We start from the raw sequence: 13116 nt of genomic DNA, 5'->3' as shown, positions 1-13116 counted from the left end.
ATTGGACAAAAAAATATGTTTAAAAAAATAATAATTAGTTGCGTAAAAGAATACAGTTTTTTTCGGGAAAGTTGTCCAATTTCAAAATCCAAATAAAAAATAGATACAACGATTTATTAAAAAATATAATAATAAATTGAAGCTGTAGTACAATCTTCTTTTTAAAAGGCTCCTGAATCAAATTTAGATAACTCATATTTTTTTAAATTAGCCGTAACCAAGTACAAATATGCGCGCATAGTACGCCTCTTGGAAAGCTTGAGTTTTGGCGTGTCATGCATGGGAAAAAAGGGCATTTTCTCCCCTCAAAGCATGTCATATGGGAAAAGAGGGCATTTTTTCCCACCTATCACTAAAAAACCCACACTTACCACCGTCCTCGCTCAAAAACCGATTTTTGACATCATCAACGCGGCGCAGCCACATTCTAAATGAAAAAAAGGCCTATTCCCTCCTATAAGAAGGTCATATGGGGGAAAAATATATTTTTGATGTCATCGAGCCACACGGTGCAGTTTTGCCGCGGTCTACATGGAACAAGGCCTATTTTCCCCTCTAAGCCTGTTATATGGGGAAAAATGCTATATTTCCCCATATATCCCTGTAAAAACCCACACTCACCATGATCCTCGCTCAACAGCTGAGTCTCCACATCATCCAACCACGCGGTGAAGTCGTCGAGGCCGCGCAAGAACACGCGCGCTTGGTACGCCTCTTGTAAACGTTCGCGGCGGAGTTTTGCTGCGTGCTAAGGGGTAAAGGAAATAATTTTATTATTAAGCTTAAAACCTGGGGAAATAGGGCAACAATGCCGGCTGCGGGTCAAAAAAGTTTGAGAGACAAAAGTGTGTAAATATTATTAAACATTATACCTTTTAAATGTAATTAAAAAAAGTATAGGATACTTTCTTTACTTTTTTATATTGGGTATCATGTCAAGCAGTATTATAGTCGAGAAAACGGATCGCAACAACTTTAATCTACGCAAGTACAATAATTAAATATTTTAGATGTTATACGTTTCATGTTAAAAACAGCCACGTGCATACAGTCCCACCCGATTTTTTGCCGTATAAACTTTTTTTTATGTTTACGGTGGGCCACTTGGAAAATCCCTTTTATAGCACACATCACAACCATATTTATTTTATTTTATAATAGATTTTCTGAAAAGATACAGCTGAATTAATATGACTTACCTGTAATTCAGTCCACAGATTCTCCAGGTCTTCAACATGTCTGGCAATCTCCTGCGACGCGTAGTGGTTCGATTCTAGAAGGAAAAAGTATTTATTGAGATAAAATGTATCTATTAATTATAATTTTTAAGGAGTTTGGTTTTACTATGTATTTAAGGACAAAACGATTAGTTGAGCATCATTAATAATCTAAATTCTATAGCAAATAAGCTATGCTTAAAGAAATAGATGACATTTTTATGACAGAAATTATAATTGAAGTGAAACTTCTTTAGACGCGTTGAGAGTAAAATTTTAAGGTCGCGTCATGGCAATACCGTCACGTCATGGAGTAAGGCGACGATTTTTGTATCTTGCCACAGAAGTTTCACCTCTGCAACGTGTGCTCGGGACAACACAGTCTTTTTTTTTTGTTACTTTTAGTAACAACTCAAAGCAGTACATGTTCTAAAAATCCTCCGAATTAATATAGAACGTTCTAGAACATTCCAGACCCAAAATAAAACATACCAATCAATTTCTCTCCCGTGGCCGCTACGTCGTCAATGCGCCGTTTATTTGCCGCCAATTCTGACTCGAATGCAGATTGCTTCTCCATTTTCGATTGAAGATTCGATAGTTCCCTGTAGAAAAAAAGATAAGATTTTTCTTTTAATTATAGATGGAAAGACAATTATTATAATTTAGAAGCGAGAAATTTTAGATATACCTATAAAATTATTGCATATTAGAGAAGACTTAGTATTAATGCGACGCTGTCAAATTCGATAAAATAATTGGTTCCCCGATCAATGCGCTCTTCCTGATTTATACGCTATATTTTTTTTTATTCTGCTACGTTACCAAATCTTCTACATTCCAACTAGTAAATATTTATTTGGAATGGGATCTCATTTAAGAATAGAGGGGAGGAAATAGAAATATCATTCATAATTATTACATAGAGATAAAGGATATCAATTTCCAAAATCATCTTTACATAATAATCGAAAGGGTCAGTAATTTTTAGTTTGGAACGAAGTTCCTTATCGCGCATTGCGAAAGGGGGCTAGACGTAAATAAGACCAAAAGTATTAACGACACTTTTAGCAATAGTTTTGATCTCTGCCAGGCAACCAAGCGCTTTTTTGCCGCTTGGTTGCCTGGCAGAGATCACTGCTTATATCTTCTTTTTATTGTTTTTTGTTATTAAATGGTTGTATTACAACAAAGTGTAATACAATAAATAAATAAAATAGTTTCTTATGGCCTCTAAAGGGTCAGTAATTATTGATTCGTTCATTCATTCACTCACCGATAGCTATGATCGTTCGCGATCTGCATCTTCAGCTCGATCCATTCGCGTTCGTGAGTTAGATCTCTCAGGAATTGATGTAGTTGCTTCGATTGTTCGAGCTTATTGCCTCGGCTGGTGCAACTCTCCTTGAATGTTTCAAATTAATTATTGTTATTAGCAGCACATATTGTTTTCAGTAGCGGAAAATAAGACTAATAAAGCTGAAGAGTTTATTTGTTTGTTTATTTGAACGCGCTGATCTCAGGAACGACTGGTCCGATTTGAAAAATTCTTTCGGTGTTAGCCCATTTATCGAGGAAGGCTATAGGCTATATATCATCATGCTAAGAAAAAAAGGATCGGAGTCACGCGGGTGAAACTGCGGGGCACAGCTAGTTGGATAATAATGTTCTGTAGTGTGTGTCACAGTAATGTGTGTATTCACAGTAATCAAATATCGTAAATTCAGCGGTTTGTAGCGCGGCGAATGACGACACTCCTGCGAGAGCCAGTCGTCTGCCACTCGCCTAACTAAGCGATCGTTAATAAAGTATAAATGTATAAATATAATAAAGTAGTTCAGAACATACAGTATTTAATTTGAAGACCCCAGCCTCTGTACACTAAACTGGTGACCCCGACGTGATCAAAAATCGGCGTAAATAGTGACATTGGCTGTGGGGCAAGTTTTTGTTCGAGATAAAATTCCACGCGGCACGGCGACAGGAAGTTAGCGTGACGCAATCGAAGAGCACGCGTGACACGTGGCGACTACAGCGGCAGGCGGCTCATTCAGCTCATCGGCAATCAAAATGAATAAAGCAGCAGCATCAGACACGGAGATCAAGGAAGGGGCGTCAGGCGCGGCGTTGGCATCGATAAGCGTGTCCACCAAGCTACCAGAATTTTGGACAGATTTGCCAAGGTTGTGGTTCGCACAGTTCGAGTCTGTGATGGCCCCACAGAAGCAGGGGGAAGAGACCAAATTCAACCTGGTCATATCGAAACTCGGAAAAGAGGCCATTCAGCAGGTCAGCGACCTCGTGATGTCACCACCCGCCCAGGACAAGTATACGGCGCTTAAGGAGAGGCTGCTGCAGGTTTATGAAGAGAGTGCCGAAAGACAAATGCATAAGTTGGTGTCGGAGCTGGAATTGGGTTCGCAAAGACCCTCCCAGTTTTTAAGGCGCATGAAGGATCTGGGTCGAAGCGCACAAATTGCGGACAACACACTCAAGAGCCTGTGGTTGTCAAAAATGCCGTCATCAGTTCGAGCAGTCATGGCGGTTTGTGAAGATCAGTCTCTGGACAAGCTGGCGGCCATGGCAGACAAGATTACCGAGTACACCAACGTTGGGGATGTGGCAGCCGTGTCATGCAAGAAGGCATGACACGGCTGCAACAGCCGATAATAGGTGCCGATTTTTTGAAGAATTTTAAATTAAATGTAGATTTGTATAATAATAAGTTAATCGATTCAGTTACCAGTTTAAATGTCTGTGGAACTAAAAGTACACATTTTTTCGGCACTATTAAAAGTATAAATAGCAATCATCCTTACGCGGATTTACTGGAACAATTTCAGGACATCACGCGCCCGCCAGCCTTCAAGGATGTCCCAGAGCATTCCGTGTATCATCACATCGAGACTACTGGACCACCTGTGCACGCGCGTGCCAGGAGGTTACCGGCCGACAGGTACGATAGGGTTAAAAAGGAATTCCAATTGATGCAAGAGCTGGGCATATGTAGACCTTCAAATAGTGAGTGGGCCAGTCCTTTACATATTGTACCTAAAAAGGACGGTGGTATCCGACCCTGCGGGGACTACAGGATGTTAAACGCAATTACAAAGCCAGATCGTTATCCGATACCTAGGGTACAAGATTTTACGTATGGATTACATAATAAGATTTTTTTTTCAAAATTAGATATTTGTAGAGCGTATCATTTTATAGGTATTTGTAGTGTATGTGAGTGAAAGAGAGGGAAGTATTATGTCATCTCTTGCGCACGTGCAACGGTGACACCGCTCACACAGCTCAGTTGGCTGCAGGCGGTCGGAGTGAGAGGTCGTGTGCGTCTAAGAGCCGATAATAGGGAAGGACATACACTACATTTTTGGCGACGAGGTAAATCGGGAAAAAAAGTAATTTTTTTTTTTGATAAAAAAAAAAATATAAAACAAACAAAAAAAAGGGAGGAAATAGGTGTGCTGTGATAACTATTGAACTAATTATATCCACAGTCGAGTTACATCGAAGGGAATATTAAAGTTAATAATAATATACACACATACCTATTTTCATTATAATATTTTGTGCCGCTTACATAAAAAAAAATATCCGCAAAAAGTAGATAAATAACATGTGCGTGCCTTTCGAGAGGCCTCCGGCCTCCGCGCCGTAGAAAACGAAGGTTTCGTTTACATTAAGATTTAGCAAAACCTCTTAAATAATTGTAGCCAGAAGGATAAAGTAGGTGTTGTCAATTGTTTCTCGTATACATAACTACACTGATACCAATGCATACGCGGGCTGTCTTTATTGCTCGAGCGTATGGTGCCTGTTTGTTAAATACACTGTACAGTGTACGGGTATACAGCTAGCGTCGTCCAGTATATGTACTCACGTAGTCATGCATAGGACTGTAACTGCGTTATGCGAGACTAAATGTGATATTTTGTTTAGTCGAGGCTGTAGATTATTATTTTGGGACATTTGTTTACATATAAAATTATTGATACTGATATGTAAAAACCTGCTTAAAGGATTGGTTAAACATGATTAAATGAGCTAAGAAGGTTCGATTCCCTATCAGCTCAGAATAGATTTGTCTGGTTACAAAAATATAATTATACCAAATACCCACTTATATCTTATTTAATTACTCGATGTGAAGTTGCATGAGTATTATTTATGATTATTCATTATTACATAAAGAATTAATTAATGGTTATCATGCAAGGAACGTAAGTTTCCTGGACAGGCTAATATAGTAACATTATGGAAGTTCATGTAAGTTGATGTATGTGTTTCGATGGTGATGTGGACCACGACAAGGGATTTCTAAAGTTGTTGTTGTTAAGCTTTAATGTAGGGATGTAACGATACATGATTTTGCCGATACGATACCGATACCGATATTTGTAGTAATGTATCGGCGATACCGATACCGATACCGATATCGATGGCTTGGTAGAAAAATAAATAGTGAATTATGCATAAAAAGTTACCAACATTTAACAGAGACAACTGTTAATCGTATTCTTTTAAATAAAAATGCCAAATCAAAAAACAACAAAACCATTTATTTTAGTATTATTATTTTACGAAGTCAGTTAAACTTTAAGTAATACACATACAATCAGTACCTAATAAAAGTTTACTATTAATTGGTAGAGTTTTTTCAGAAAACAAAATGCGCACGCGCGGGCGGCCTCCCGCATCGTTCATTGGGCGCGGATTTTTGAATTATTTGATATCAAAAAAATTGGTTGTTTGTAAAGTAGGTTTACGATAGAGAGGCGTGCCAAGAGGCTCATAAACGACGATGACCTAGTAGGCAAAAAGCTCCAGAGCCTCGGTCACCGCCGCAGAGTGGCCAGCTTATCGGTCTTCTATCGGATACACTTTGGAGAGTGCGCTGCGGAACTGCACGATCTCGTTCCGCCATCCCCGTTCTTCTATCGATCGTCGAGGCGCACAGACTCTAGGCATCGCCATATGGTGGACGTTCCATGTACCCGGACTAAGCGGTTTGGTTCCACATTCTTTATCCGAACCGCGAGGGACTGGAACATGCTTCCTTAGTCTGTGTTCCCCGACGAGTACAATATGGGGGTCTTCAAGCGTAGAGTGAACAGGTACCTTCTAGGGAAGCGCGTTCCATCTTAGACCACATCTCAGCTTAACATCAGGCGAGATTGTGGTCAAGCGCTTCCCTATTACCAATAAAAAAAAAATGTTTACGTGATAACATAATGCAGTGGCAGCGCTCGAGATGAAACGGGAGATCGGTCCGTCTCTCTCTCGTTATACCTGCGATCGCGCTCGTGAGGTTTTGGTGTGACACAAGTTTATGAACATGTCACCCGACTAAAACGATTTTAAAAACGTTATCACGTTAAAAATTAAAAAAATTCAAAATTATTTATTTCTTTCCTTTACATAAACAAATTTGTGATTGGAACACTCCTAGTAAGCAAATAAAATGCTTGTGTCAGGAGGTTCCGCTCTTCCTTAACACTATTACAGAAACAGAAATAAAACAATATGAATGAATACAATGCAAAAACATAAAAGAAAAGAAAGAATTTAATAAAAAATATCGGTATCGGTTGATTTATTATCGGCGATACCGATATATCGGCTTGCCGATATATCGGCCGATATATCGGTATCGGTATCGGTATCGTTACATCCCTACTTTAATGTTACAAGATAAAGCCTGCCAAAAAAAATGTTGTGTGGTTTTATGAAACCACGGTAAAAGTGAAACTGTTCGAACGGTTCCGAACACTGCTTTATACCTACTCGGCAGCCGACCGTCACGCGACATGCGCTACATAGACCAAAAAGTTTGAGACGATGTAATAAAAGTTTCACTTTAAAAAGGGTAACGCCCGTGTACGTACTTTGTACTGTGTTACCAGATAATGCCTGGTGGTCAAGAAAAATCGGGTGACGCCCGTGTGTATTTTATAATGTTATACCAGATGATGCCTGGTGGTACAAAAACAAAAATCGGGTGGTGCCCGTGTGTATTTTGTAATGTTATACCAGATGATGATGCCTGGTAGTGCAAAAACAAAAATCGGATGACGCCCGTGTGTACTTTGTAATTTTATACCAAATGATGCCTGGTAGTCGTAATATAATTACAATACAGGTGATGCCTGTAGTGATGTGATACGGGTGATGCTCGTATAAAATGTTTATATTTTGGGTGATGCCCATATTGCGAATTCATGCACTTAAATACGCGATCTTAAAAAAAAAAAAAAAAAGTGATAGTTCGTCACCATTTCACAGTGAAGTATTGTTCGTAAGATAGATTGTATCTTCGAAATTACTTACGGTTAGGATTGATATCCAAATAAAAAATGGAATAATACAATTTTTAAGAGCATACAGTAAATACTAAAATATTTACAGTAGATTTTATTATTCTTATCTAGAAGTGACTTAATATTTTCATAATTTCATAGCAGATTTTGTTAAACAACGAAAGAATAATCATAATGATAACAATACCTAAAATATCTGCGATAGGTATTGCACATTTAACCGACAACTATAAAGTTAGACAGGTTAAGTGATAATATAATAATCATAAACAGGGTAAGGTAATAAAACAATGAATATTCGAAAACAAAAATAAATGGAATGAGAGACATACAGAGTAGTCTCAATATTCATTATTTCAAACTACCCACCTGGCAGACGTTGTAATGCTCTTTCGCCTTTTATCGGTTCGTTAAACGAATTAGAACATGAATATTATCCGAATTGGTCGAGCCGATACACCGCGCGCCGAGGTTTGAGTTTTACACTTAGCAACATATTTGGCTATTCATTTTTATTGTATATACTATGTGGCGTTGTAGGTGAGGTGGAAACAAAAAAATAATAATAAGAACTAGATACTCACCATACAGTCGGCAATTAATTTAGTTAATTAATAAAATAAAATACAAATATCAGTAACAATAAGGGTCGTGGTGTGCCTAGGTCCAAACCCTCCGGTAGGGCTCTTACTGACATAGGTGGACGTAAGATGGAGTGCGCGTCTCGTTGCGAAGGCTAGGCGGTAGGGTGTCTTTAGGGTTGGTCGCTGAATTCCTTCAACAGGAATTAAGGAGCCGAAGCAAGCAAGACGTAGAAGGATTTCCTCAGCTGCAATCGTAGCAATGTCGTAGTACTACTGAAGATGGGTCTTAAGCGGTATGTAGCAGCGTATGAGGTTCCTTATCGGAACGGCAAGGACGCGACAATTCCCTGCGCGGGAACGTTGCGGGTATGTAGAAGCTTTCTAAACGGAACACCACTCTCTCAGTGGAAATGTAGCACCCCGGTTTGGGGTTAGGTATAACACACTGTTAATCATTACATGTTGGAACGTTGAAAACGACTTTTACGTAATTTATACAATAATATACCGTGAAAGACAATAGTTGGACAATAGACAGTTGGCATAAAATATGAATCGTTAATTGTTAATAACTAGCAAACCTGGCGAAGTCCGTTTCGCACCAGAGACACCTTTTCCTTGTTATAAACCTCACGGAGCCCGAGACCTTTCCAACGAGTGCAAAGCCGTGGAAATCGGTTTGTGCGTTCTGGAGTTGTAGCGTCAGGAAGGAAAACCCGACTTATTTTTATATAGTAGATTACTTTGATAGATATAGTGTATAGTGACAAACAACCTGTCAAATATACACTTGAAATTTTTAGATAGATAATAAAGGTCAATTTCAAGACGAACATTTAATGTAAAATAAAAAAATGGACCATAACCACATCATACCATAAATATTGGTATATATGCAAAGTATATGTAAGAACCATGGTAAAATCATACACCATGTGCATCTAGTTATTACTATATTAATAACGACTGTTTTTAATTAAAAAACACCAATTTTATAATAGACGAGAAAATCAGCAACACAAACATCAACGTGAATAGTATTATAAAAGTCAATACACTAATAATTTTATTTACAAGTTTAAAAAGTTATTAAGAATTTAATAAGATTAACGTAGTAATTCATATAAAATCCAAGTTTTAATGGTGGTTTGTAAGACTGGTCTGATTTCATATTCATAAAGTAGGTACTTACGTAATACATCTTTTAAGAGCTCATCTTTTGAACATTAAATATCGCACCTAATGCATTAACACCGCTGCGAAAAAATAATGGATATCGTACTAGATTGAATAAAAGATTATCAATTAAGAAATACGGTAAAGATTTCTGGTCAAAGCAAAAAAAAAAAATGTATTATCGCGAAAAGGTCACCATTCGTGCCTTAGTCAGAATATAAATTCCAAGTAATAATCTCTACAATATTGAGGTGGTATAGTGGTATTGATTTCGAAATACAAAATTGAATATTGTAAATTCAAGTTAATTACATAATTTATGCAAATACTTATATAGTTATAGGAAAACAAAGTTTTTATTGATTGTTACAGTTAAATTTGTATTACTGATTGTTACAGTTAAATTTGTATTACTGATTGTTACAGTTAACATTGTACAGTTAAAAAAAAATATGTATCCAACTACTTATTTTCAGACCATTAATGTGTGATTAATGTCTAGCCATTATTATTGTCATTAAGTTATCTTTTTCTTTTTCAAGTGGCTATTAAGTTGTCAGTAATACAAATACAAATGTTATCATAAGTAACAAATAAAAAAAGTCATCAACAAAATGATACATTTTGATTCGTTTTAGGTTCGTTACATTAATTGAATTTTAAATACCTATGTGTTATTAATGTAATAATCATACAATGAACAACACCGCGTGTGTGTTGAGGTTACAATAAGAAGTATAGAAAAAAGTAATACATTATTAATCACGCTTTACTAAATATTCATTATTGTATTGTCAATAAATTGTTGTAATATTGTCACTGAAGTTAAATCTGTACGGTTTGGGTAGGTCATAAGCGAATCGAAAAGAATCGGTTGCATACATACAGTCATACGAACATACAGGTGAAGCTAAAAGCGGTTCAATAGAAGTCAATGGCACAGTATAGTATGATATTGTATTGTTGCAGAGCAAGCTCCACTAAGACTATTATTCTGTCAGAGTGGTTTATACCCGAAAGTTGGTATTTAAATAATTGATAATTATGAACCTTAACGTTGTAATACTATGTATATGTATGATTTAAATATTTTTAATGCGCTATAAAAAAGGCTGCCACTTTCTAGCCTCTAAACTATCACCCAAAAATATATCATAAATCGCTTTATTGCAATATGAAAGAGAGACGGACAAACGAATAAATAAACAAATCTTCCTTGTGCCTAAGGATCATATGATAAGTTGTTGTTGCTTAAATAAGAATAAATAATGAACCAATTAATGTTTGGTTACAATTTTGCCGTATAATATTTATTATATTATTTAGGGTACAGATATATACATATTATATTACATTCCGATTTTATTAGGTATATTGAATTAAAATCGGAACATAAATTGTTTTAGTAACGAAGTACATAATATACAGAATATAGATATTAAATAATAACCGAGCATTTAAGTATGTACCCAGTCTATAGGCATTTCACTTGGTAATAATTCGGTTTGCAGCTATCGTTTATTAATAATTTTAATATGTGGGAAAACAGTGGTTACAGGGCCTAGATGGTGCAGATGTCGGTGCAGGTAAAGTGAATTAAATTATGCGTCAGAAGAAGCAGCATTCACCTCTTCTAAATGACCTGGAGTGCAGGTCATGATAAATAGTGAGTGAAACATATCAATCAAGGTAGTGCAATAGTTATGTAAGGAAAAAATAAAACAGGTTAAGTACAGTACAGGTACAGTACAGGTACAGTACAGGTACAGTACAGGTACAGTACAGGTACAGTTAGTCAAAAGTATAGTTAAGTTACAGAAGGAACATAGTTTAAACATTAGAGCGGGGGCACACGATGCGTTGCGGCGGCGGTGCGGCGCCGGAGCGGTGTCGCTGCGTCGTCTTACATAGAAATATCTGTGGCATGTCACACGATGCGCTCCGGCGCCGCACCGGACTTGTAACCACCAAGACGAGGCGGGGAGGGGTGAATGCGGTGCGACGTCGGAGCGGCACCGCTCAGTTGTTTTGCATCACAAGGAAGGACACGCTGTGCAACGTTGCTACGACGCCGCTGCGACAGAACAACGTTACGGCGCCGCACCACTCGTGTGCCCACTGACACGGTGAAATCTTTGCGGTGCGGCGCCGCAACGCATCGTGTGCCCGCGCCCTTATACCTTACATATATACATTAAGTTACTGAAAACGATTTCGTCCCATTGGTTAATAAATAAATAATGACTTAATAAACTTAAATATAAGTATACAACTTATTCATGATAGATACTAAAATAAATTGACATTATTGTTATTATAAATTCCTATGAAAGATGTTACATTTCTATGATTTTGAAGGAGCGACTATATGCCTATATATTCTTGCCGGCTCTTCTCTGTTGAGGCGGCTTTCCGAACCAGTGGTAAATTCATATTTTGTCCTTATACTGACGAAACGTTTTAAACGTTTCTGGACGAGGTCTGGTTGATGAATGAAGGTTTGAGTTTGAAAAAATTATTAATATCGATTTGAATACATATATATTGTAAAAATTATTATAATTTTGAATATACATATACTTAATGGAAAAAAAAAGAAAAAGGAGAGATGTTGCATATATGTAGATAGAATTATATTACTAGGCCGGGTGACACATTCTACTCTATCGCTGGTATGGAGCGGACGTGTCCCTGAGCTGTGTTTACTAACTGATACCTATGATATATAAAAAAGCTAGATACGTTACCCGCTCTCTATTTTGGCAAGAAAAACTCGGCTAAGTGCCCGAGTTTCACTTAGTCACGCACCATTCAGCGTCGTGGCTGGGCGTTCTTTTTATATTTTAATCGGCAGTTGTTATTACGAAGTACATGAGTGAGACATGTATTATGTCTCGTGCGTGAGAGTGAAAGAGAGAACAACGTAATGGTGATAATGCGTTAGTAAGTAGGTATGTATTAATTACGCTGTTTTTTTTAGTGCAATGATGTTGGCGTATGCCGCGTCTACTAGTATAATAGGTCATTGACTGATACTGGTGCTTAGGTATAGACTAGAATAGAAGCATACATATAACATACCCGAATAGAACATAATATTTTATTTAATAAAATTAATTGAAAAAAATAAAAATTTCTAAAATAAAGGAGGGATGTAGTGTATGTGAGTGAAAGAGAGGGAAGTATTATGTCATCTCTTGCGCACGTGCAACGGTGACACCGCTCACACAGCTCAGTTGGCTGCAGGCGGTCGGAGTGAGAGGTCGTGTGCGTCTAAGAGCCGATAATAGGGAAGGACATACACTACAGTATTAATCCAGACGACATTAAAAAAACAGCCATTATTACACCATTTGGACTTTTCGAATTCCCAAGAATGACGTTTGGCCTGCGTAACGCGGCACAAACATTTCAAAGATTTATCAATAATACAGTTTTATCAGGCATAGAACAATTGAATTATGGCAGCGACTATACAGGGGGCAAAGGTCAGTCAGTCGTGTTCGGTTACATAGATGACGTCATCATAGGATCGGATAACCCCGATATACACAGAGAACATTTACGATTAATATTTGAGAGGTTGAGTAAATATAAAATGTCTATTAATTTAAGTAAATGTGTTTTTGGACAGCCCTCTATAGAATTTTTAGGCTATTTAGTTTCAGAAAAAGGCATAAGTCCGATGCCGGAAAAAGTTAAAGCTATCGAGTCATATCCGAAACCAGAGACAAATCATATTCCTAACGCTGCCCGAGTTCAGGGAGTTTTAGATAGGTATTTACACGGAGCTAAAAAACGAGATAAGACGCG

At 37.4% G+C, this 13116-nt stretch overlaps 2 protein-coding genes across 2 annotated transcripts in view; one reads left to right on the top strand and one right to left on the bottom strand.

The window, feature by feature from the left end:
• The window catches only part of kst (spectrin beta chain, non-erythrocytic 5 kst), a 93184-nt gene that overhangs the window by 26596 nt on the left and 53472 nt on the right, over positions 1-13116 (bottom strand). Inside the window, exons 57-60 of the mRNA XM_089712995.1 lie at positions 2494-2621; positions 1710-1822; positions 1200-1273; positions 622-748 (exon numbers count right to left, since the gene is read on the bottom strand). Of these exons, the coding sequence (XP_089569121.1) occupies positions 622-748; positions 1200-1273; positions 1710-1822; positions 2494-2621 (442 nt within the window). The remainder of the gene's footprint in view (positions 1-621; positions 749-1199; positions 1274-1709; positions 1823-2493; positions 2622-13116) is intronic.
• LOC149475805 (uncharacterized) lies at positions 3288-3866 on the top strand. The gene has a single exon (XM_089712457.1). The coding sequence runs from the start codon at positions 3288-3290 to the stop codon at positions 3864-3866; it is 579 nt and encodes a 192-aa protein (XP_089568583.1).

This window comes from Colias philodice, chromosome 29, assembly GCF_061535455.1.
Source record: "Colias philodice isolate Cphi_HAF_F1 chromosome 29, ilColPhil1 Martin Lab GWU primary, whole genome shotgun sequence".
In the NCBI taxonomy this organism is placed as follows: domain Eukaryota; kingdom Metazoa; phylum Arthropoda; class Insecta; order Lepidoptera; family Pieridae; genus Colias; species Colias philodice.
Note: the sequence above shows the minus strand (reverse complement) of the source record. Positions and strands in the feature narration are given on the sequence as shown.

Excerpts from the sequence above, each read along its gene's own strand:
- LOC149475805 (XM_089712457.1), top strand. The coding sequence starts at position 3,288 with ATGAATAAAGCAGCAGCATCAGACACGGAGATCAAGGAAGGGGCGTCA.